Source organism: Macadamia integrifolia, chromosome 6 (assembly GCF_013358625.1).
Source record: "Macadamia integrifolia cultivar HAES 741 chromosome 6, SCU_Mint_v3, whole genome shotgun sequence".
NCBI classification, from domain to species: Eukaryota; Viridiplantae; Streptophyta; class Magnoliopsida; order Proteales; family Proteaceae; genus Macadamia; species Macadamia integrifolia.
In genome coordinates, this window is record NC_056562.1 from 31,711,695 (window position 1) to 31,738,424 (window position 26,730).

The 26,730-nt window shown below is 40.1% G+C and overlaps 1 protein-coding gene across 1 annotated transcript; it reads right to left on the bottom strand.

The window, feature by feature from the left end:
- Positions 1-1,415: 1,415 nt before the first annotated feature.
- Positions 1,416-25,514, bottom strand: LOC122081928 (phospholipase D gamma 1-like). The gene is made up of 10 exons (XM_042649347.1): positions 23,179-25,514; positions 22,507-22,623; positions 21,145-21,339; positions 19,631-19,879; positions 19,421-19,489; positions 19,186-19,333; positions 4,442-4,590; positions 3,315-3,491; positions 2,204-2,401; positions 1,416-2,092 (listed from the first exon to the last, which is right to left on the bottom strand). Exons 1-10 carry the CDS (start codon positions 24,883-24,885, stop codon positions 1,799-1,801), a joined length of 3,303 nt encoding a protein of 1,100 aa, XP_042505281.1. The 5' UTR covers positions 24,886-25,514; the 3' UTR covers positions 1,416-1,798.
- Positions 25,515-26,730: the final 1,216 nt, after the last annotated feature.

A 26,730-nucleotide genomic window follows, 5' to 3' on the forward strand; every position in this document is an offset into this window, starting at 1 on the left:
TCCCCTCGGGAAAATAATCCTCTGTTTTTCTCATCCCTGTTTTTCCTTGTTTTGCTACATGCAGAACGCGACACGTGGACAACTTTAAGACCAACGCACCGGATGTAATAATCCTCACCCAATCTTGACCGTTGGTCTCCTTATTGTCCACGTGTCGTGTTCTGCAGGTAGCAAAACAAGGAAAAACATGGATGGGAAAAACAGAGGATTTTGATCCCTCCCCTCGCGGGGTTTGGCTGGGGTACTTGCGTACGGATGTGTCACTTGGCCTGTTCGGTCGGTTTTGGTCAGGTTGAATCGTTTTGGGGCTGGTACTGCATCAATCCGAAGCCAAACTCGAGCCATTAGGGTATGTTTCAGTTTCAGTCCGGTTCAGTTCTTTTATTATCGGGTTATTATCAAATTAGTATCGGTTTCGATTTTCAATGCATATATAAACAGTGATTGAAAAATATGTGTTTTTTTTTTTTTTGTTTTATTGGTTCGGTCCATTCAGTTTGAAAAAATCAAATCAATAAGCATTCAATTTGGTTCAATTTGAATCCGACCGGTTCGGTCTTGAATTTGACACCTCTACCTCGACAGTTTTGAGGTCTTGGAAATTGGAATCGATTTTCCTGCTCAAAAAATAGGAAAATCCTTTTTATGTCCCAAAGTTCCTTCATAATAGAATTTTTTTTTAATTTATTTTTAAGAGAAAAAAAAATCCCACTCATAGGAGAGGAGTAGGAAACGCCATAGGTTTGGAGATATTTTTTTGGTTTCAAATACTCAGCAGTGAGTGGCAGTGAGACTTTACCAAAAAAAAAAAAAAAAAGAGTGGCAGTTAGGATCCCCAAGCATATATTGCAACCATTGAATCCTCACTGCAGTCCTAACCAATGGATACGCATTGAACATCCCAATGACGGGAGAGGATATGATTCTTTGAAGAGGGAGAAAGAATATTTGTTTGATAAAGAGATTGGATATAGCGCCTAAGAGTGCCCACAATTTGGTAATGAACAGCCCATTCATTTGGTCACTCTGATAGTAGACAGGGATTGACCTTGATAGGTCACATATCGAACTTGAAGATCTAACTCAAATCATATGATCAGAGATACAAGGATTTCCCTCGTCTTTCCAGTCATTATATATATCACCAGGTGTCAAAACAAAATTTGTTTCTCTAAAACATTAAAAAATAACGTGTAAAAATTAGATTGACCTGAAAAATAATCATGATTAGATGATGAAATGGATAAATCTATCAGCTGCATAACAAACAAGTTGCAGAAGTGGGTTACTCAATTGACAACCAGGCACTCACTGAGCCCCTTGCATGTCTTTATGGTTTACTGATTTATGCTCTCCCTACAGCAACTCACAAAGGTGTGAAGAAAATGATTTTTTTTTGGCAAATCAATAATCTATTGCAAAGAATTCAGTCCGTTTATTACTCTACGGACATAAATATACAATATTTATCTCCAAAACTCCGCCCAACGTAATTATACAAACAAATACCTCTGTTAACTCATTATTAATCAAAACATCTACAAGGCGGGTTTCGCATTATTGAAAAACCTGTGACAACAAATAATGGAGTGGGAACTTGCACATAATTTACAGAACAGAAGAACAAGCATGACTTCCACTAATCTCATAAACTGTAGTTTCCAAAAAACGAAATCCTACACATATGCGGCGCATCTGCTAAACTTTAGCTTGATTGTCCTGTGTTGCAGAGCTAAAAATTCAAGACAGCATTGGAACGTGGGAGATTGATTGCCGCAAACATGGACCGATAAGTGGATTAGATGGTAAGGTTTTCTTGAATGGCAAAAAAGGTTCCCACTATGGTCCCTCCCACGTCTGGGAAACTTTCACATCCTTCAAGAGGCTTCACCCTACCCTTTGAGTCAACTTCGACTGGGTACTTCAGAAGGTGTCCCTTCATCTCTGTTATTTCATCAGAAGCAAATTGTTTCCAGTTCTGCTCCCCCAGAAACCTAACCCGTCTAACACTTTCAAGGCTCTCTGGTTGTGTAAAACACTCCTCAAGAGTTCCAATGTGCTCTGCCCACAGAGACATCCTATACCCATAAATCTACAGAAAAACACAACATTCCAATACTGAGTCAGGTATACACTCCCCAATAGAATCAACATTAGGTAAAGATGAATTACATTATGAGATTCTATATCAGAATAAGCTTACCTGTCCACATGGATTAGACCCTTTTTTTGCCCATGTATGCGAAGGCTGATAGGCACCCATTGCAATCTCTGTGTCTCTCGTGCCTTCCATGGATCGTTGGTTGATGTTCGCAGACCCCAATATTACATACTCATCATCCACTATCATTCCTTTTGAATGAACGTAGATCATAAAGCGTCGGCTTTTCCGGCAGAGTGCCTACATTTCCACATTTACAAGAATTTGAGTCAGGTAATGAAGAAAATTCAATGACTTGAGACACCAACACACATGAGCAATAAGTAGGTGAAAATGACAGCAAATGATATATTATTAAAAAGAAAAGAATTTACAAATGTGAAATGTAATTAATATACTGAGACAATTCAAGTAGCAATAAGTTGAATAAGTTGAAGGGTAGGAGAGAAGAATGAAACTTTAAGAAAAAAAAAATTATAATAAGGAAGTGAGAATATTCTGGTTTACAACAAAAAAAAAAAAAGGTGGAATGTAGTTTTAAGAGATATTGTTAAGTTTGTCTCGAATTCTTGACCTGTTTTGAAGATTGACCCGCTCCGATATATTTTGGTGGCAACCTGAATGAGAAGTTTTCTGATATCTGTGATGGAAGCAAAGACGGCCCAAGCCTAGAGCCCATCACTGATCTCGTATGGGGGTGCGGGGGCGTAGCCCCCGTGGTATGGGTCGACCGGATCGACCGCAACCCGATGGGTCGACCTGCGACTTTGAGTATATATAATTTACTGTTGCTTGTTGAGAAAGTCATTGTATTTTTTGGGTTTTTCGACCTAGGGTTTCAGGGTGAGTTTTCTGGCCGCTTCTTGGGTGTAATCTCTCTTCTGCATAGTGAAACATCTTCTTCTTCCCCCGAGGACGTAACACACCACCTTGGTGTGTGAACCTTGTTAAATCTCTATGTCATGCGAATCTATTGTCTCTTTATTTTTCGTATTTCTTAGTGTTTGATCTAACAGATATAGCAACAAGTTGATGGGCAGGAGAGAAGACGAATAAAACTTAAGAAAAAAAATTATAATAAGGAAGTGAGAATATTCTGGTTTACAACAAAATAAAAAAGGTGGAATGTAGTTTTAAGAGAAAAGAGATATACCTGAGGAGTGTTGGCTCCAGTTGGACTTTGTACAATTGGGACGTCATTCCCATCCAACATCTCACGATTGCCAAGGCAAAAGAAATTCAAATAGTCTTCTGGTGTATAAGTATGCTCGAGCCCAACCTCTTCCAAAGCCTTGTAAATTGTTTCATACATCATTTGCATTGTTTTATTCTGCAGCAATAACTCCAGTTAAACGAACATAAAGTATTTGGCTTATAACACACCACACACCACACATATCACCTTGCAAGTTCATATGACTTTTTTTCATCAATTTTCTTGCAAATAATGACAACTGCATTCTACAAGGCAACTTGAAAATGACTATGGATGTGATATGAATAACATAGTATCAAAATGAGAGAACAATAGAATCTCTTCAATCATGGCACCAAATGGGTAACATAACTGTTAGATTCCATCCCAAAAGCCTATACTGGTAGGGGAGATCAATAGGTATATGACGACATTAGACACCAAAGTCTGACTTTATCACTGATGATGGATATCAACACTCCCCCTCATGCGTAGGCAGATCAAACAATGCATACATGTATCATTGCTCAAATAGCATATATTTCCACACTTCAAAAGAATTAAATCTTGTTGGACAAAGTTGCCAAGGCATGGCCTAGGCAAACAGGCTCTTTCTTAGGTCGCCCAAGGAGATAGCACACCTTGTTGACATTTCACGACTTTACGTCGATTTAAGTTTGTTACTTTGTTTTTTGATGAATGTGCTTATATTATATCCTATGTTTTGTTTATTATATGTTGGTTTTCTCATATCAGGCAATTACTAGCATAATTATGTCATATTGCATCGAATTGGCTTCTATGCTGCATATAAATCTATATAAAAGTATCATTATTATATTACATATAGTCATATACTACATGCCTAGGGCGACGCCTAGGCGGGCACCTTGTGACCTAGGCACCCCCTCCAACGCCTTGGATCACCTAGTCACCTTGACAACTATGATTTTGAAGCCCAAGAACTTAAAACAATATATAACTCCCAACTGTTATGGACAGCAAAACAGTAATTGGAACCTACTACTTAAATCAATATATAACTCCCAACCGTTATGGACAGCAAAACAGTAATTGGAACCTACCTGCCAAAAGAGAATCCTTTGTGTAGCAGTACCTGTTGGAACACCCTCCGGCCACATCGGAATAACTATATAGACAGAGAATCTCTCATATGCTCTGATCTTATTGGCAATTTTCAGAGCAATTTCCATTGGTATTAAATTGTTTGCACCTACATGTGAAACCATAATTAGCTAAACCACCAAATTCTCATCCTGTTATGTGATACCTAATAATATCAAGAGCAGCAAAAGAGACCAGTGCTAACCTAGTAATGTATTATAAGACTAACATATACCAAAAAGGATCACATAATAGAAACAAGTATATGTTAATCTTGGTACAAATTCTAGCAGGTATAACTAATCTATTGCCATCAACCAAATATAAGGATTCAAGTACCGGTATCAGGTATCGTATTGGATGTGTAATTTTAAGAAATGTATCAAAGAAATGTAAGATATGTTAAAGATACACATGGAAATGGTTAAAAAACACAAAGAAATGTAAAGGATGCATGTAAAATACAGTTTTAAATTGGTAAAACACTATGAATAAGCAATATGTAAAATATATCATGAATAAAAAGGAGAACAAGGTATGAGGACACCGTATCAGGTTGTATCAACTGATACAGTGTAATACATTTTTTAAAATAATAGGTATCATATTGGATAAGTATTGTATCAATACCTTAAAGATACGATGCATATCAGTCATTATCAGTAAGTAACAAAGGATACTTAAACCTTGCGAATATACATGGTTCCAACCATAGTTTATGTAATTGACATTAAACTGAGCTTCACCATTGTCTCAAATCAACACTTCAAGTGAAGCTCCATGTAAGAAAGATGGTACTGAGAAATTTCCAATGACTTTCTAAGAAACCACATTTTGAGAACAAGGGGTAATAATCAAGACTTGCAGTCTCTGGATAAAGAGACTAAAGAAATTATCACTCCATTAGTGGAAATTGAGAGAGAATCTATTGAGAGATGAACAGCTATTTGCAACTGTACAATAAAAGACAATCAGCTAATTGCAACTGGAAAATCTTTCTCATTACTTAACACAGATTATTCACAAGCCTATATCCAGCTGGTCCAATATCAACCATGTCTGTCCAGTATAATATTGAATTATGTCAATTTTCTGGAAAAAGTTTTATAAATGCATACCAAAATGGGTAAGGCCCCATTCTTCCACCACTAGAAGGGATGAGATGGTCAATCCAGGCTATAGACGACAAGCAATCCTATGGAATGGACAAGTACATGGGGTTGCTGCCCAGGATTAATTGATAAAAGTAAGTTGTTGTATTAATAATAACTGCCTAGCGCAATTGGTGAGCTGTGATGGGAAAAAAAGCCCATGCTCACCAGGAGTTCTCGAGTTCGAGCCTACTAGTTGTTATTTACTTCCCCTCCCTACATATCCCCCCCCCCCCAAAAAAAAAAAAGGAAGTTGTATTAGTATTATCTAAAAGAGCAACCTGCGCAAAAGATAAACAGGACGTTATACAATTAGAAGCAGTCCTCAAAAGGACCATGTCTACAATAAAAACCCAACCTTCAACCCCATACAATTGCAAGGCCACATAACCCCTTACCCATTTACATATTCATCTCAATTTTACAAATGGAAAAAGTACCTCCCTAAACTCCAGGACCACAGACAAACAAAAAGACACTGATTTCTTAGTTTTCTTGCTACCCTGTACTTTTCTTCAAGTTTGAAGATTTGCATATCCCTTTCCATCCATAGGCACTGACACACCTCAAAAGGAATTCAATTAAGATTCTAACTATCCCCTCCACAGGACCCCCTCCCGTTCCTCCATGACTGATAGTAGAGTTGCTGTCAATGTCACATTGTAACTACCTCAAATTTGAACTTCAACTTGTCCAACTCATAGAGAGTTAGTTTATTACCACTCTTTATCAAGATTTTCTCGGCCAAGTTTCAAATGATTTATTAAAGGCCCGTGACGAATTCCTTCAAATGAAGTGTTGTTCCCTGAACAGATCAGATCTTGATAAACATTTTTCAAGAATGACTGATCGTTTCCATAAGATTGGCGGTATTGATGACGAAAATCTCAAACAGGTTTTCCTGAATTCTCTTCCAGAACCCCTTGGCACAGACACACAACAGTTTTTGAGGAACCAGAACATTCCATTAGCTTCCTGTACTATTGGTTCTCTCTACAGCTATGCTCTTACTGCCCTTGATAAACTCTGCAACATCAAAAAGGTCTGGAAGGATTTGCAAGATAGATCTGATAAGGTCTCCTCTGCCTGTGATACTTCTTATCTCAAGATCAAGTGCAAAGGTGACAAGTCTTATGATTGTTCCACCAAGAAGTCCTCTCATCACAGAAAGTTTCCACCTTTCCATCAGAAATGGAAACCTAAAAAGAAGTTCTCCTTCAGATCTCCAAAGTTTAAGAAAAAATGGAGATTTCTTCGAAAAAAGCAATTCAGAGGAAAGAATAAGTCTACTTCTTGCTATGTTTGTGGAAAAGGACATTTTGCCAAAAACTGTCCCCTGTCTCATAAGAAAGACAAGGTCATGCACATGTTATCTTCTCTTCATCATGAAGATCTTCAAGATGTAGACCTAGAATCTTTGTATTCTCTTGATGAATCACCCACAGATCTTTCCCTTTTTGCCATTGATTTCCCAATAACAGACTCAAACCCAAAGTCTTCTCTCCGAGTCCGAGGAATCTTTGTATTCTATGTTTGTTGCAGAGAATTAGAGACTTGTTGTTTATAGGCTGTGACCCAAGAAGAGGGGAGGAGACGAAGGAGGTCGTCTCAGGAAATCTATTGTGGGACATAGGTACAACAAGGGACTTGGTTAGAGTCCATTGTTACGAAAAAAGCATCTTCTGTATGGCCAGTAAGGAGATCAAAAGCATGATTTTGCAGCCGATAGGCCATCTGGTAGTGTAAAGTAGCAGCCTGAGCAATAGCGTTCTGAGGAGTAGGAAGAAGAGGATCTGAAATTTAAGAGCAGTAGGAAGAAGAGGATCTGACAGTGGGATGTTAAAATTAGGATACAGAGTTAAAAACATTGTTCCTGCATTTAGGGTCGTCTGAACAGTAGCAATTACGGCATGTTGATATCGCAAAAAACGACTGTCTAGAAGAGCTATCCGGGAAACCACTGGGAGTCCTTTTCTGCCATGGAAGGAGAGAGCAAATTTGATGGCTCCAAGATGGAGGTGAGTATAACCTTGTTGGATCCACTGAGGGATTAACTCCAAAGGTATCTCAAGGGTGAATAGTTGTTCTTTTTCAGTAGTAGGGACCTAGAATTGATCAAAGCGAGAAGCCTGAACCAATTCTTTCAGAGGTGGAGTTTTCTTAGGTTTAAGAAGAGTTGTCCATTTGGAAGGAGTTGGGGTTTTTGGGAAGACAGTATACGGATTAAGAAGCGGTGTAGGGGTAACAGGAAGAACCTGATCATCAGGGACATAAGAAAGTTCATAAAGATAATTTAAAGAAGAGGAAGAAGATGAATGGGATGACGAAGAACGTCGCGGGGAAGAAAAAAGAGAAGAAGGTGAGGCCATAGGAAATCAGTAAAGATAATGGGCATACTCCAGATTTGAACCATCACCACTCATCGGAGAAACTGAAATAGGTAAAGACAGCTAATAGAGGCCAATCAAGAACCACCTGATCATAGTACCTAATTGCAGAGCAACCTGAGCCAAAAAGGGCACAAAACGGCATCCTTAGCCTAAAAGCCCACCACACTCAAAGGTCTTTTTCTGCCAGAATGAACCATAAGCAGGGATTACTTGCAAAAGGGCGTGGCCTAGACTGTATCTTTAGCTAGTACAGGTTCAACCCGAACCAAAGGGACGGCCAGAGGAGGAGATTAGCCGGAGAAGGAGAAGTGAACTGGCTTTGATACCATTTCTACTCTGACACAGATATTCTAGACAAGCTTGTTCTTCATTGAGCACATAAGGCTCCATTTATAGAATCTTACAACATTGGATCCAATAATATGGGACCCCACACTGGACTCTTACAACGACAAAGCATAAGATACATAATTATCACATATGCCAAACACACAAACCAAGATGATAAGTGGAACCGACCACTAACCACTACTTTATACAAATTTATACATTGGAGTTATCAGAACTGTCAGAGCTACTGGCTGGGTATGAGCTGGCAGTATCAATCAACCAATCATTGTAGGCGTCGAGTAGCTGCTCGATGCGTGGATCAGTGAGTCTGCCTGTTTGATGGAGTTCCCAGGCAGTATCCATTCGAAGAAGGAGAGGGGTAGGAACTTGACTTGGAGAGACATCATTTGCTGAACACATAGTGTTTATTCATATCTGTGTTGAGCTCGAGTGGTAAAGAGATCATAAGATCTGATGTTTAACACATGAAAATCAGGAATGTAATGAATGTAATGGCAGGGTTGTTGATTTTCAAAGGTTTGGTGAATGAGAGGAGGTCGGTGGAAAATGATGGTGATGTGGTGTTGGTTTGGGTTCTCTTCCATGGTTTCTGAGAGATGGGAGGAGAAGAGATTAAACCAGTGATTTATGGGAGCAAAAAGTTGTAGGAAGGTAATGATTGTGAGATTGGGTCGTGGAATACCTCGGTTAGGAAACATCCAACGGGAAGTAAACCAGTGGATAATGCTAAGAGGAAGGCTTAGAGCAATGGTGTAAGCTGAACAGAGGTGCCAAAAGATACATTTGTAGATAAGAGGAAGGTCTTGAAGTTGATATAGGGTAGTAAAGGAGAAAAGGGTAAGAAATGGGTAGTCAGGGTGGAAAGAGCTACCTGGTAAGACTATTCCTTCTCGGCGAAGGGCGACTTTGAGGAGTTGGATAGCCGTAGTCTTATTGTAAGAAATGACTTTTCTCTGGGTTAGGTCTTGTAGGATTTCTGGTGGGAGGCCTGGTGGGAGAGAACAACAGAGGTTATGACCAGGTGGTGGAGGTTGAGAGGTAGAGGCTCCAGGAGTTATGGGGAAAAGTAGGGGTATAACGGCAAAGGTTGAGGTAGATCGGGAGAGGAAATCTGCCAAAACATTTTCTTTTCCTTTGATGTGTTTGACATTAAATGACCATTGGGAAAACCACTGAGCCCATCGGAGAAGTTGTGCATGGGGAAGGATCTTCTGCTGGAATTCAAGCATTCAGGGAAAACTTGAAATGTCGAGTTCGACGAGGAACTTATGACCAATAAGATGGAATTGGAATTTTTCTATGCCACGCTTGACTACTAGGATCTCTTTAAAGGTGGAATGATAATGAGCTTCAGAAGGCTTGAAAGATCCACTCTTTTAACCACATACAGTCCTTTTGGTGGCTGGATTCTGTTCTTCAAGAAGAACAGCACCCCAATGGGTGTCACTTGCATCTGTTTGTAAAATTCTTTTTCCAGTAGAAGGGATCTGGAGAGTGGGGAGGTTCTCAGAGAGTTTTTTCAGAGCTTGAATTGCTGTAGTGTGTTCAGAAGACCAAGGAGGGGCTTTCTTATGCAAAAGCTGGTGAAGCAGGGAGGTATGCTTGATCTGTTGAGGAAGGAACTCTGTCATGTAATTGACTATTCCAAGAAACTGTTGAACCTGATTTTTTGTCAAAGGGCCATCTGGAAATAGTTGCAACGAAGTTGCAATATGAGACTGAAGGTTATATTGTCCTTCTGAAATGGTAACTCCGAGAAAATCAATAGTAGAGACGCCAATTTGCATATTCTTAAGAGAGAGCATAAGACCATAATCTTGAACAATCTGGTGAAATTGTCGACAAAGTTGAAGATGATCTATCTCATCTTTAGAGAAGAGGAGAATATCATCAATATATATAAGAGCATGGTCTTGGATGGGAGCAAAGATTTTCATCATGGCTCTCTAGAAGATTGATGGGGTTGTCTTCAAACCAAAAGGCATCACTGTCCATTGCATATGGTACCCTAGAACACAGAAGGATGTCTTTGGTCTGTCCTCTGGGATTATCCCAAGCTGCCAAAAACCTACTCTGAGATCAAACTTGGAGAAGATATTGGCATGGGCCAATTGGAGGTGTAAAGCCGGGCGAGTTGGAAGTGAGAACTTATCATCAGCCAGAAAAAAATTTAAAGGCCAATAATTAATTACCATTCTTAATTTTCCACGAACTTGTTCTGCCCGTTTGTTGACATAAAATGCTTGGCATGCCCATGGAGAGAGGGTTGGTTCTAAAAGACCTTGAGTCTGTAATTGATGAATCTCTTGAACTGCCAAAGAAAGATGTTCTGGATTCATGCCTGGATGGCTGGCTTTTGTTAGGTTGACATCCTCATTCTTCTTGAAAGGGAGAGTAATAAAGAAGTCAGGGTTCTGCCATAAAGGATGTAAACATTTTGTGAGAAAATCTGTATGAGATTCCGCACATGTTGTTGAAAGGATGTGTGTTTTGATTTCTTCAAACAAAGATGGTCCTGCAAAAAAGAGATTAGAAATAGGAGACCAGGGAAGAAGTTGTTTATACACAAGGCCATAGGGAGTCCAACGGAGAGGGAGACGGTTGAGGACGTCAAAACCTATGATGAGGCCTTTGCCTGGACAATGGGTTCCTAAAACAGAATGGGTGAAAGACAGGGTAGGTAGAAGCTGGATTTTAATGGGATGTTTAGATACTAAGTTGATATGGAAAATTTCACCATTAGCTGCAAGAAATGGTAAAGGGGGTTCTTGGGTCTTCCAAAGGGATTTGGGAAGAACTTTTGGATTCATAATGGTGGTAACAGCTCCTGTGTCTAGGAAAGCTATGATTTTAATGGGTTTGGCATAAAGTTCAGGGATTAGGTGAACCGAGACATGAGGGAGAGAAATTGCTTGGCAGGGGAGAGGAGAAGGTTGTAGGCTGCTCTGGGAAGGGGAGATAAAAGGAATTACTTGGTAGAGGGGATCAGATTCCTCGGACTCGGAGAGAGAAACTCTGGGTCTGAGTCTGTTACTGGGAAATCAATGGCAAAAAGGGAAAGATCTGTGGATGATTCATCAAGAGAATACAAAGATTCTAGGTCTGCATCTTGAAGATCTTCATGATAAAGAGAAGATAACATGTGCATGACCTTGTCTTTCATGTGAGACAGGGGATAGTTTTTTGCAAAATGTCCTTCTTTTCCACAAACATAGCAAGTAGACTTGTTCTTTCCTCTGAATTGCTTTTTTTGAAGAAATCTCCATTTTTTCTTGAACTTTGGAGATCTGAAGGAGAACTTCTTCTTAGGTTTCCATTTCTGATGGAAAGGTGGAAACTTTCTGTCATGAGAGAACTGGAAAAGAACATTTCTCTCAAACAGCAAGAGGTAGTGAACACAAAAAACCAATTTTAAGCTGCCCCCCTCAGCTACAGAGTGTAAAGATACCAGACTACCAAATTTTCTCTTATGCCTTCCAAGGCTTGTCCCCTAAAAGTTTTATACTGGACATTTTGGGCTGTCCTCCTTCAAGTGTGTTGAACTTAGTGCTATTCCCAAACAAGGAATAGCGCTAAGTAGCACCTACAATAGGGACAGGATTGTCCTTGTCTCAATTGTTTGGGTCTTTTGGGGTTTTTTCTTCATGTAAGTGGGGGTTCTTTTGTCTTTCTTCTTGACCTAAAGTTATATATACAATAAGAGAACCTGAGATTACATTCACATTGAATTAATCACAGGTTGCTCTCCATTCTTGAGACCTCCTCTGGTTACTTCATCTTCTTCCTCCTCTCTTCTCTTTTCTTCCTCTTTTTCTTCTTGTTTTTGGTTTTCTGGTTTAGCTCCAGCTTCTGAAACTGTAACATGGTGTCAGAGGTGCTGTAGTTAAATTGATTTGGTTTCGAAAACAAGAAATCTGCTGGTTACGATCTAGAAGCTCTCCTTCTTGGTGTGCAGCCACTCATTGTTGCAATTGCTATTATCTAATCCCTAATGGAGTGATTTACTGTTCGTGAAGATCGAATTTACTATTACTGTTGAAGTGTGTGGCTGGTTGCTTCACTTGCTTGATGATTTGAAGCCGCCGCCTCTCTTACTCCTATTTTACCCAATCTATATGACGGCGGTCAGGTTTGAGGCTGCTGTTCCTAACTTTTGATCTTAGTTAGTAATGCTTTTGATGTCCGATTGAGTTGATTGATGCCTATATGTGCTTGCTGCTCTATCCAAATATATGTTCAGATCTGATTTGTGGTATGGGATTGTTGGATTGAATCCTAAGTTTCAGATCTGAATTGTATTACTACCTGTCTGGATACGTTCATACTCTTGCCTGCTAGTCATTCTACTGGATTGTCATGGCTGGTACTACACCTGCTAGCACTTCTACTGTTTCTTCTACTATTGCTTCTTCTGCATCAGATAATATCAATGTCCAGATCACTTCAATCAAGCTCTAAGGGAACTCAAACTATCTTCTTTGGGCCCAGTCTGTTAAGGTGTATTTGTTGGCTAAGGGCAAACTGAGCTATACCACCTCTGAGGCTCCTTTGTCTTCTGATGCTAATTATGATAACTGGATGAAGGAGAATGCCTTGATTCTGATCTGGTTGTGCAACAGTTGGAACCAGATGTAGCTGCCAATGTCATGTTCCATTCTATAGCTAAGGAAGTGTGGGATGATCTGAAGGAAACATACTCCCAAGAGAAGAACATGACACAGATTTATGACATATATGAGCTCTTCCAGTTTCGTCAAGCTGACAAATCCCTCTCTGAGTATTACAGTACCTTTAAGGGAATGGTGGAAGAGCTTAATGTATTCCAACCTCTGACTAGTGATATTGAGAAGTTGAAGGCTCAATGGAATGAGTTCTTTGTTTCCAAATTTTTGGCCGGTCTGAACAGTGATCTGAAGGCAGTGAAGTGCCATCTACTTGCTGATGATACGGTCCCTACTCTGAATGATGCATTTTTGCGACTACAGCGTATCACCTCCTCATCCAAATCTGATCAAACGTCCAGAGATGATCCTGCATTCTTTGCTAATCGTGGCCGTGGTCGTGGTCGTGGTCGTGGTCGTGGTCGTGGTCGTGGTCGTGGAGGAGGATGTGGTCCTATGGGTCGAGGTTCTAGTGGACAGTCCTCAGATCGCACAGGTCACCAGTGTACTTACTGTGGGAAACCTAACCATACTATAGAGACGTGCTGGGCCAAGTATGGCAAGCCAGAGTAGGCAACTCAATTAGCCAATCATGTAGTGTCCGATGATGGTACTGACACTGTGTCTCCAACAACTACTACACCTATACCTTCTTCAGGAGATTCTTCTACTAGTATGCGCAATGACATTAACCAATTTACTTCGGCACTTGCACTCTCTTGAGGCCTCTTCTAGTACATCCAATTGTGCCTCCACATCCGCTGCTACCCTTGCTTATGCAGGTACATCAGCCCTTCTTTCCACTACATCTACCCCCTGGATCATTGATTCAGGTGCTTCCGCTCATATGACTGGTAAGTCATCACTTTTTCAGACCTTCTCGTCTAGTACTAGTTCTATATCTGTCATTCTTGCGAATGGTACATCCACCCCTGTTCTTGGACATGGTACTATTTCACCTACTTCTTCATTGCATTTATTTTCTGTATTACATGTACCTCAATTTCCATTAAGTCTTCTTTCTGTGAGTAAATTGACTAGATCTCTCAATTGCTCAGTAACCTTCTTTCCCTCTCACTGTATTTTTGAGGATCTTCACTTGAGGAAGACGATTGGTGGAGGGCATGAAAAGGATGGATTGTATTACCTCAACAGTGGTTGTCCTCCCACTTCTGCTGCGGCTACTGCTATTAGGGATGTCTCTCCATTCCAATGGCACTACCTTCTAGGATACTTAGCCTTACCTCGATTACAACTTTTATTTCCTAGCTTTAGATATATTTCTAGATTAGAGTGTGAGGCCTGTGAGTTGGGTAAACATCATCGGGTGTCTTTTCCATCTCAATCAGTGTCTCGTAGTCCATCGTTGTTTTATTAGTTCATTTTGATGTATGGGGTCCTTGCAGAGTTAGTAATAGGTTTGGCTTTCCCTATTTTGTTACATTTGTGGATGATCAGTCTCGCCTCACATGGCTTTACATGTTAAAGGACAGATCTGATTTTCTATCTATGTTTCAAAAATTCTATAATGAAATAAAAACTCAGTTTGGTATTTCCATTAAGATTTTTCGTTCTAATAATGCTTTAGAATATGCTCAAAATGATATTTCTGACTTTGGGATACCCATGGCATGATTCATCAGACTAGTTGTGCCTACACCCCACAGCAAAAGGGGGTTGCTGAGCGCAAGAACTGTAACCTCCTTGAGGTAGCTCGAGCTATTATGATTCATATGCATGTTCCTAAGCATTTTTTGAATGATGGGGTTTTAACTATATGTCATTTGATTAACCACATGCCTTCTTCTGTTCTGTCAAATAGGTCTCCCTTCTCTGTCTTATTTCTTAATCTACCTAGTTTTCCTCTTCCTCCCTGGGTTTTTGGGTGTGTGTGCTTTGTTCACAATCTTCACATGCACGTTGATAAGTTGTCTCCACGGGCTACTAAATGTATCTTTCTGGGCTACTCGCATACCCAAAAGGATACAAGTGCTATGATCCTGTTACTCACAGGAACTTTGTTAGTGCCGATGTGACCTTTTTTAAAGGCACATCATTCTTTTCTCCACAGGTATCTCAGCCTACTAAGGAGTGGTCATCTCCCTCCCCTCCACCCATTCCATCTCTTATATCGATTCTTGATACCCGTAATACCAGTGCACCTATTCTACCTCCTCTACAGGTTTATCAGCGCAAGACAAAGGTTGGACAGTCCAGTGGCGAGGTTATTGATCCGGCTGCAACACATTCACTTCCTCCACCGCTACCTTCCTCTGGTGAAGCTCCTCGTTTTTTTGTTCCACCTGGTGACTTACCAATTGCTCGCAGGAAAGGTATACGTTTTTGCACTCAAAAATCCTGGGCTGTATACCCTATTGATAATTTTATGTCTATCTCTCACCTTCCACCTTCTATTCATGGCCTTGCTCTATCTCTCTCTACTAACCTTGTTCCCTGTACTCATATTGAGGCTCTCTGTATTACTGGATGGAAGGGTGCCATGGATGTAGAAATGGATACTCTCTTGAGTCATGGTACCTGGAGTCTGGTACATTTACCTCCTGATAAGGACCTGGTGAAATGTCGCTGGGTATACACTGTTAAGTATCATTCTGATGGCTCTGTTGAGCGGTTGAAGGCTCATCTGGTTGCCAAGGGGTATACTCAGACTTATGGTGTTGATTACTTTGAGACCTTCTCCCCGGTTGCTAGACTTAATTCTGTTCGTGTTCTTATTTCTCTTACTGTCAATTTTGATTGGCCTTTATTTCAGCTGGACATCAAGAATGCCTTCTTGTATGGTGATCTACAGGAGGAAGTTTATATGGAGCAACCTCCCGGGTATGTTACTCAGGGGGAGAGTATAGGTCGAGTGTGTCGCTTGCACAAAGCGATCTATGGTCTCAAATAATCTCCTCGGGCATGGTTTGATAAGTTCAGTGCTACCATAATCACTTGTGGGTTTTCTCAGTGTTACTTTGATCACTTTGTGTTTGTTCGCCACAGGGGATAAGATGGTTATGTTGGTAGTGTATGTTGATGATATAATCCTGACTGGTAATGACGAGGCAAGAATTTCTAAAGTGAAAAGTCATCTCCAGCATCATTTTCAGACAAAGGATCTAGGCCAACTTCATTATTTCCTTGGGATTGAGGTAATCTGGAGCAAAAAAGGGATCAGTCTGTCTATCCCAAAGGAAGTATGTAGTGGACGTCTTATTTGATACTGGGATGCTCGCATCCAAACCTGTTGATATCCCTATGGATCCTCACCAAAAGTTTGGTGTTGATGATGGTAAACCTCTTCAGGATATACATCAGTATAGAAGTCTGATTGGCAAGCTAATTTACCTTACTGTGACTCATCCTGACATCTCCTATGCTGTTGGAGTTCTCAGTCAATTCATGCAATCTCCTCAGAAGGCTCATTGGGACGTTGCTGTTCGTGTTCTTCGCTATCTGAAGAGGGCCCCTGGCAAAGGGTTAGTTTTTCGTCCTAATCAACACATGGATCTAGTTGGCTATTCTGATGCTGATTGGGCTGGCTCTGCTAGTGATCGGAAATCTACCACTGGATATTGTACATTTGTTTGAGGTAATTTGGTCACGTGGTGAAACAAAAAACAGACCACTATTGCCCGGTCTAGTGCTGAGGCAGAATACAGAGCTATGGCTCATACTACTGCTGCTGCTGATGTGGTTGCGTTCGTTACTCTTGGAGTTGGGATTTCCAATAACCAAACCTATGTAGATGCATTGTGACAACCAAGTTGCTGTGTATATTGCTAGCAATCCGGTCTTCTATGAGAGGACCAAACATATAGAGGTAGACTGTCACTTTGTTCGTGATGTTGTTCTAAAGAAGCTGATTGAGACTCCGTTTGTTTCATCAAAGAATCAGTTGGCTGATATGTTCACCAAGTCCTTATTTGCTCCTAGCTTTCACAGCAGTTGTACCAAGCTGAGCATGGGAGATTTATATGCTCCAGCTTGAGGGGGAGTGTTGAGGGAATAGCGCTAAGCAGCGCCTACAACAGGGACAGGATTGTCCTTGTCTCAATTGTTTGGGTCTTTTGGGGTTTTTACTTCATGTAAGTGGGGTTCTTTTGTCTTCTTCTTGACCTAAAGTTATATATACAATAAGAGAACCTGAGATTACATTCACATTGAATTAATCTTAGGTTGCTCTCCATTCTTGAGACCTCCTCTGGTTACTTCATCTTCTTCCTCCTCTCTTCTCTTTTCTTCCTCTTTTTCTTCTTGTTTCTGGTTTTCTGGTTTAGCTACAGCTTCTGAATAAAAAAGTGCAACATACACTCCGTCACCCATAAAATGGCCACAAGGACATTCCCATATTATTGCTAAGGCACTTTATCCTAATGAAATACCACATCAGGTTATACAGAAACGAACAAGTTATATGAGGTCAGTTTAACATTCTAAAATGCTATAACCCAGCTAACATCAGTTGTTTGGCTAAAATTACTTTTCTTACATGATTTGAAGAGCAAGAACACTATATTTAATCAAGCCTCTGGTCCAGGTAGCATGGAACCCAAGTTCATTGGGCCCAGATTGCATGAATTGGCTCCCAAGTCTTTTGAGTTTTGGCCACTGTTGCTGAGTGTACTCACCAGATTAGGGGTAGAGATGGAGTGGCAATGGGAGCTGTTCAAAGTGCTGGCATGAGGAGACACCAGTGAACAGGAATCCGATGTTCTGTCTCCTATTGTGTTGGGAAGGATGCCCCTTCGAAGAGAAATATCCAAAGGGGTGTCTCACTTTCTGAGCACAAGGTGAACAAATGTCACCGTAAATTTTTCCCAAGGGGCAGACAACTTCACTTATCTTCTTTTTTAATTTCCAAAGTCTGGAGCATCCTTGGTCTTGAGTAATTGAATTTCCAAAATTGGGGGTGGTGGGAGTAGGGTCATTGTTAGCCTAGTTAATATGGACTTCCAATGTAACCGGATTGCCTAGTGACCAAACAAATTCAACTGTAACTTTTCTAGAACCAAAGCCCCCCATCACTCACCCACTACTTTATCTGATATCAAGTTGGAAGAAATGTCATGTCCCTCGACAAAGTGGCAAGGTTAGCCCTTTAGCCCACAATCGCACATTCCTTAGAAGACAATCCTGACTTCATCGTAGAGGCGACACTAGGACTGCAAGTGCACCTTTACACCTTATAGCTCAAAGTGGGGAGTCCCCCAATTAAGTGATCATCCCCCAGTCAACATTCTTCCCACTTGCCTGTGTTTTCCCTCCATAGGACAGGTTTCTGCTAATCATTTACAAGCTTGGCCATGTCACATGAATCTTCTCTCATATGTTCCATAATGCCATAGACCAAAAGTGATATTCTTCAAGGTCTCTCTCTGTGACTTATTGGGTTTGTGGTCTCTCATCTTGACACTGCATCTGTCATAGGCCAACAGCGACTTACATCTGGGGCATATTATACTCCCGCCCGAAGCTAGTCATTGCAGCCACCTTGGGTTTGCAGTGACATATATTTCCGGCTCACCTTGTGGGGCATGTAGTCATTTCGTACCATCAGTGACGTGCTTTTGATGCACGTTTCACTCCCACCTTCTGGGCTCTTGGTCTTCACCACCTTGCATGTTGCCATACCAAACACCACAGCTATGTGCCTTTAGGACATCTTTCCCTCTAAACTTGAGGTTGTACAACCTTAAGTTGCTGGTCAAAGACTTCAAAAGGTTATTTCATCCCCCCCCCCCCTTTTTGGTTGTTACCCTGACTCTCTAACTTGTCTTGCACTGGATTGATTCACTGCATGGAAAATGGTGACATAGCAGTTATGCGGTAATCCCTTATTGCTGATTGAAAAATCTTCATCTGAAAGATTTATGCAACACATAAGACAGCTCTTCTCTTACCATGGAGGCAATCCCTGGATTAGGTCAATATCAAAATAAACCAATGTTTTAAACAAACTGCAAAGCTACCAATCACCAGTAAACGATTAAAGGTACACTACCACATCATCAAGATTTCATGCCAAGTCTCAAAGATGCATGCTCCAGTGGTCCAATGTGAAAAGTGAAAACATGTCCTAATTTCTGTGTAGCGTAACAAACAGAACATTTTATGCTCTTCATGTAAAAGGGTCATAGTTCCTCACCTAAGTCTTTATGTTGAGACCAATTATATGATGACCCAAGGAAGTATTGGTTTTCAATATAAATGAAATGTTGGGCAGATCGGATGGCCTTCACATATGCTGTATGTATGCTCATGTCAATCAGCACATTTTTACCGCATACCAAGTTCTGTTGAACATGACGTAGGAGTTGATTAGTCAACATGGCATATGATACTCAGAATGCAGTGTGAAAGAATAAGTGATGAAACACTACCTTGATTGTTGCGTCTTTTGGATCCTTTGGGAAGCCTTTCACAGAATTTGAATCAATTGAACGGAAAACCTATGGTTGTTGAGGGAACCAATAAAACAGACAGAACCTTAAAAAATCAAAGTGCATATCACAAAATCTAATACCAAACATAAACACAGTAAAACTCACAAGTGGACCAGATATTGAGGTGACAATAGAAGTCCAATTTACCTGGACATGCCAAGTCTCTGGATCATTCTCACTTAGGTAAGGAGCATCAAGCACACCAATGATGTCAGGAATTCTTTCTAACCTAAGCAAAGCATCATCATTTGATTTTTTTAATTTTTTAATCCCTTGGGGTTTTGAAGCTTTTCGCCAGCGCTCTTCGAAGTTGGTAAGAACATCATAAGCTGCTGGTCCATCAATTTTACTGTGCAGATCATGCCATGGTTCCCTTGGACAACCGGCAGTTGGCCCCTGCTTAGGGAATATCTCAATGTAAGTAAACAAAGAAGAGTAAACAATTTATAAAAGGGCCATCACCCAGTGTTGGTCCCACCTATGCACGGGTCTTGGGAGGGGTGAGTTTGGAGACAGTCCTAACCTTTGGCATTTTGTGCAAAGTGGCCACTCACAAAACACAAACCTGAGCATTTGCCCCAGCAGACAGAGCCTTTTTCCATTGTTTCAAGCAATGGCTGCTAGGAGTGAATATTTTGTCCCCCAAAAAAAGAAGAGGAGCCAAGAGCTTAAACTTCAAACCCTCACAAAATATTCAGCACTGGTGATGAACCACCGTAATCCATGGTGGCCACTACTGTTTTTTTAATAATCCCTGCCAAGATTTTTAATTATTTAACTGATAACAGTGTTCACATTTCTTTTATCATGTTGCATGGGTCATGGTTTTTCTTGGACTGGTCAAAGAAATTTTCATGAAGGAGTAAAATAATGAATACATAGCAATTCAAAGAAAGAATACTTAATATTTTCAATAATAAAGTTCCTTCTAGTGATATAATGAATACATAGGAATAGAGTACCCTATTCAGATTTAATGTTGAAGTGCTTTTCCTATGAATTTGACATACAAGTCTAATGGCATTATATTACACTTTCACTTTTTTCTTTCTTTATTTAATCTAGTAATACTTGCTTTCTCAGTTTCTTGGGGTCAAGAAGTGATCAGTAAGTTAGATTGGACAAACAGCAAAGTAATATTCTTCTGTATTTGCAACCACCTAAAGCATCCACTGCAAAGGGAATGTAGATCAGTAGATGATTATTTTTTTCCTGTTAATAGCCACAATTCATTATTTTAAAGAGGTCATGCAATATTAGTTACCTTTTAAAGAAGGCGATCAAAGTAATTTTCCCTAATTTTTTCCATTAACATTGGCTGAAGCTCATGAAAAGTTTAGCACTCCAAAAAATTTTCCATTTTTTCTGAACAGTCCAAATAAATTTCCTAAACTAATATATATACCCAAGGAAAATATTCATTGAGGCCAATCCTCGATTTTTTGAACTTTTCATTTCATGAATTTGGTTTGAGTTTCCAAGAATAGCTGGATTTTTTTTTTTTTTCATGCACAAAGGCTGGAAAGGGAACTTTATCATTTTCATTTGGGTAATGTCAATACATCATGAATTTGCAAAAAAGATCAATTAATAAGAGTAATAAAAAAAGAAGCCTCAAAACTCAAGTAAAACAGCATAGAAGAACATCTATGTAGGATTACCGTGAAAGTAGGGTTATGATAGTCATCCTTATAAACAGTTTCTAGTGTCCGAAATAGGGGATGCCTTGGAGTATCATACCGCCCATCACATAAATCAAGTCCTCCAACAAAAGCTATGATTTTTCTCTTATTATCACCAGCGTCAGCATCCACAATCACAGTTTTCTGATGGTGGGTGTAGATTGTTCCAACTTCCTGAGAACAAAAAATGGATAAACATATGATTCAAATCCCTATATCAGAGATATGTGAAAACTGGAAAAATAAATAAATAATATAAAATAAAATAAAATCAAAGAGACATAAGAAATGGGAAAAAAAAAAAAAAAATTCCAGGGGACAGGAAACTAAACATAAAGCAGAGACTTGTCCACACAAGAATATTACTGCACTTAACAACTCTTGATTGAATTGTGAGTCTTTTTAACTACTGATAAATATGAACACATGAAAAAGAAAGATGCCTAGCTAAATCGGACTAAGGTTGAAAAAGTTGGGGGCACTTAAAACAACAAATAGCAAGTACGTGAAATATGGAAAAGTCAAGAACATTTAGAATGAGGTACCCTCATGGTTCCTTGCAAATATGAAAATGATTTCAGATATTAGGGGGAGACAAAAAAAAAAACCCTCAAAATTTATCCATCCTAGAGCAGCAAGAGAATCATCTGGAGCCATGCTCAGTGTTGGTGAAGTATCCAACTTATATGAAGGTTTTGTATGAGTTTCAATTCAGTATTGGATGTTTCATTAGTAAGAGAACTGCTGATCTGAAAAGAAAGGAAAAATTGTGCTCTATGGGAAAGGCATGATCAAACATGATAAGCCTCACCATCCACAAAAGGAGTGCCAATATTCATATATCCAAAATCTTAGAATAATATAAAGTGCCAACTAACATACTGGGCAATCACCAAGGAACTTCAGAAGGTCTACCAATCCAAGAGACTAGACAGAGAATACTTTTCATTCAATAGTCAACCAACAGTAACTTTGTTGGGTCTGGTTTAGGTCTGGTCTATGGGGGCAGGTTCAATAGTAAACTGAACAAGATAGCCAATTATAATAGATCATATTTTATTACATCTTACGCTCATAATGGCTAATAAAAGGTAATGGTTTTCCTCGACATCAAAAAAATTGTTACATAGCATATCAGATGTGGCTGGAATTTTGTTGATCGGTGAACCCCAAGGTTTCCTATTCACATGCCATGTTTTAGTTCAAAGGGCATTGACCAATACATGCAATGGAAGTAATAAAAAGCTCACCAATATAGTAATTATGTACTTTTTCAGTAATTTAAAACGAGCAAAAGACAAATAAGTAAAGATTCAGATGAGATAATCATTTATGTCTAACCTGCTGTTTAGCCCAGCTATGTCGTTTTCCAGCAGATCGGGGGCAAAGTAGAACTTGCACCGAAGAGTACTTGAAGAAGCGTCTAATCTCTTCATCATGGGTCTGCATGACTCCATCCTATATATTCAAAAACTGATTAGCAAACATGCAAAAGACATGGTTACCCGAAAAAATGCAATAGCCTTGGAAAGAAACTCCTCGAAAGAAACTTGGAGAAGTGATATGAGGAGAACCTGACTAATTCTAAGCAACCAAAATGAGTATATCCTTTTACATGTTCAAGAATACAAGCATACTTAAAGTTCAGTAATAGCCCATATCGTATAAAAACAAAGAAATATAAAAGGAGAAAGTGCACACATCAGCATAAGCACATTATACAAGCATGCCCTCTATATCTCATCTTGTTGTGATACCACTAGACCATGAGTCCCAGCCACTCTCAAACTAACAACAGGAATTTAGACAGTTGGCTCAGGTGGACCACTAAATAACATTTTTGACATTGTAATTGCCAACTTTTGTTAATAAGCAATACTTTCAAAACCAAAACTAAGGTATAAACGGAGAATTTGAGCCTCCACGTGTTAAATGTCTATTTGGAAAGCAGACAACAACTACCATAGATTCAAGCTTCAAAGTAGAAGTCATGGGAAAAGTAGGTGACTTTACCGTTTTATAGCCCAAGATGTTCCTCGAAGTAGGATCATCCCATACAAGAAGAAGGACTCTCAAACCTTCCTGTGACTTGGTCGTGAGAAGATCACCCAGGGTACAGTCTGATGCATAACCAGCATCCCGGACGAGTCTGACTTTGTGGAACACAGACCACCCTGTGATGTAAATTAAACGACGAGCCTGACTTATTGCATCAAAGATGTCACGCCAACACTTGCCATGTTCGAACAGCATCCCATGATCTAGCTTGAGGTTTGGAAGACAACCATCTGGAACATGGGCATCTTGATAAAGTGTAACTTTCCCACCTTTCCTAAGAGGAAAATATGTACCCAGAACACCAGGAAAATCAGGGCCTGATCCAACTCCATTATCATAAATGGTCAGTTCATCTATTGGAGTATACTGAATTGAAAGACTCAATTCGGCTCCCGGTTTACAGGGCTTCCCATTACCATTGAGGATTGGGAAGGATCCCTCCACTTTTGCTCCTGAATATATATGCTCCACTGGGATGCCTACAACCCCCATTACCTGGGAGCCAACAACATCACTGTCTTTGACATAAAAGTGAACTTCTGCAGCATAATGTGCCACAGGAACATTAAAATGCTGCATCCAAACAGGGTTCTCACTATTACTGATGACAAAAGTACGTGCAACTACAGCTGTGGAAACTGAAACTGTGACATATGGATCGCTGGTTATCTTATGTTTCATGCCCCCCTCAATTTTGTTGGTTACGTTTACCGGTAGTCTCCCAAAGATGTCTCCTAAGGTCTTATGGAACATATCCATGTTGGGAAGGTTTTTCGCATCACGGATCCAGATATCTAAATTCCCATGCAACAGCAACACCTTCAAAGACCCTTTAGATGCTTGAAATGGAACCATCTGTAGATTCTGACCGTGAAGTGAGCCCTCAAATGATGACGAAGAGGCATAAGGGGATTGAGGAAGAGGCAATGGCCCTGGATACGAATGTTGTACGCTTGGGAACGAATCATTAGGATAACCATACATGTCCGCCCGGCTATTGTACCTTCTTGCACTCAGGCTCTGCAACTTGGGGCCTGAATTTGAGACTGTTGGAGGAGCAGAGGGCTGGTTATCAGATAACTGCACTCTACCTAGGAGATCATCAATTGGGGGGTAAACAGAAGGGTGGGACTGAGACGAGCTACCAACATCTTCACGATAGAACGAGGACCCAACACCAGCTGATGCTGAACTATCTTGTCGGTGGAAATCGGGCAAGCTACTGGTACGAGAATGATTCATGTGATGACCTTCAGGCAGTGGGTAGGGATTAGATTCATGGGTTGGGTAATGCGAGGAGCTGTCAGAGAAACTAGCAATGTGTTGGAGCCGCGGAGGAGAATTATGGGTAACAGTGGGAGGCTGCTGGGGATTGGGATATGGGTAAGGATAGGGAGCCGGTGCAGAGTGAGAGGGAGGGGGAGGGGGATAATGGTACATGGTTCCAGAGTGGCTGTGGTAGACTGGGGGTGGCTGCTGCTGAGGTGGTGGGTACGGGAAGGAATGAGATGACGGATAGGGATAGGAATACGGATATGGATACGGTTGAGGAGGAGAAGACGATGCAGAAGGTGGGTATGAATCTGAAGGGGGAGGTGGATGAGCAGATGGAGGAGGGTACCGATAGGGATCAGGGTACGAATATGGACTGTAATTCTCCATTATTAAAACTTAAAATCTGCTCTATGTTTCTAAAGAATTGATGAATTTCCAAAACCAAGAAATGGTATAATTTGATTTGCACTCTTTCTTGTTTGACAGAGATCTTAAATCGATTGTTCAAAGTTCAAAGTTGAATCGAATTAAATTGTTTCAGGACAAAATAAGAAAGAGGGAGTTACCGTTGTCCGTTGAGAGAAGGTAGAGAGGGAGAAAGAACCTACAGGCGGGCTTCGACTTGACCTTTGAAGAAAAGTAGAGAGAAGAGGAGTTTGCAGCATAGGAAGGTTCCGCTTGGCCGCCACTTCGGTTTCGTCGCCAAGAAAACCTGAAAACCAACGAAAATGGGCGTCTTTACGTAACATGAACAGAAGAAAATTTTGGAAAACGTAAGCTTGGGGTCATTGAGCTCCGCGTTAAAAGCTTCAAAGCTCAATTTCAGATTAACCCATTTTCCTTCCGTTAAATTTCAATGGTGGAAGCAATGGTGATTGGAATGTTGTTAAACATCAAATCTATCTCTTTGTGGTGGCGTGACAAGGCTATGACTTATGCGGCCATTTTTGCCAACTTTGAAGTTTAACCCGATCTAATTGGGTTTTCGTCTTCGTAAAGCTATATGGGATCAAAATTTCGTCAGTTATATGAATATTCTAAAGCTTGGGAAGGAATAGAAAACTGCATTACGAAACGGTCAAAGGAATACAAATTTTACAATAAAGGAGGACACCACATGCTGAAAGGGCGAATAAAAAACCTATCACAAATGTGAAACCTGCGAAAAGAAGAGGAATAAAAAATTCCCTATAGCAAATAAATTTTGTATTAGGGAATGATTAAAAAATTATTCTATCTTGTGATTTGAACGAATTAAGAAGGCAGACCTACCCTAAGTTTCGGTCCATCTCGGTCAGGTGATCAGCGACATAGTAACTTGTACTGTGAACGTCCGATTAATGATCGGTCTATGTATGAGTTTGGTACATTTAATAAGGAGTGTCAATCGATCAGGCTGGTTTGGTCTTGATCGGGTCTAGTAGGGTCTGGTGGGCCTATTCTTTAAACAATGACCAATCTATTTAAACAATGAGTCGGTGTCCGTTGGTATCATGTCAACATCGGTTGGATTCCGGGCTTTAATCTACCTTCTCCTAATCGGATTATAATTGGGCTTTGAATAGGATAATGTACCAATAAAACCTTAAACGTGCCTTTACTTTTCTTAGATTTTAGATATTTTAATTTATTTTATTAAATTATCAACAATTTTGAAAATATATTACACTTAATTATAGTCAATAATTGATAAAAATATCAATATATACCCTATTCTATTCCAAAAAAAATCAAAATACCTATATAAATGGTCAAACTAAACGTGTCGATCTGAGTTTGGCTTGTAAATGGGCTGGGCCGATTGGGAGGCCCATCGGGTTTACCCCTTGCACCGTGTATTATACCTATTTATGAATGGGTCGGGCTTAGGCCCGCCATGTTTATTAATCTGGCCATAAAATGTGTTGGGCTCGATCGAACTTGGAATTGACACCCCTACCTTTAGTAATCAATCTGGTCGTTTTTGGGCTATAGCTGGTGGTAGGAGTAAAATTGGGTCGGGTTTCTTAAAACCCCAACTCAAGTTTAGGTTCCCAAAACTCAACCTAGGCCCAACTCGATCCTGTTGGGTTCACGCTTTTACCCTTAGGGTTGGGCCGGGTTAACCCTAGCTTGTCCAATATATATATATATATATATATTATTATTTTTTCTTTTCTAAGTCACAAATGTTAAACCAATACTTACCAAAGGGGATATACATTATAAAGGCAATATGGGTAAAGCACTATC

What these genes read in the sequence shown, in the direction of transcription:
- LOC122081928 (XM_042649347.1), bottom strand. Translation starts at nt 24,885, where the DNA reads ATGGAGAATTACAGTCCATATTCGTACCCTGATCCCTATCGGTACCCT. An exon ending in CAAAAGACGCAACAATCAAG is followed by an intron (nt 19,334 to 19,420) that starts GTAGTGTTTCAT and finishes CATGTTCAACAG; the next exon opens with AACTTGGTATGCGGTAAAAA. An exon ending in CTGGAGCCAACACTCCTCAG is followed by an intron (nt 2,402 to 3,314) that starts GTATATCTCTTT and finishes GTGGAAATGTAG; the next exon opens with GCACTCTGCCGGAAAAGCCG.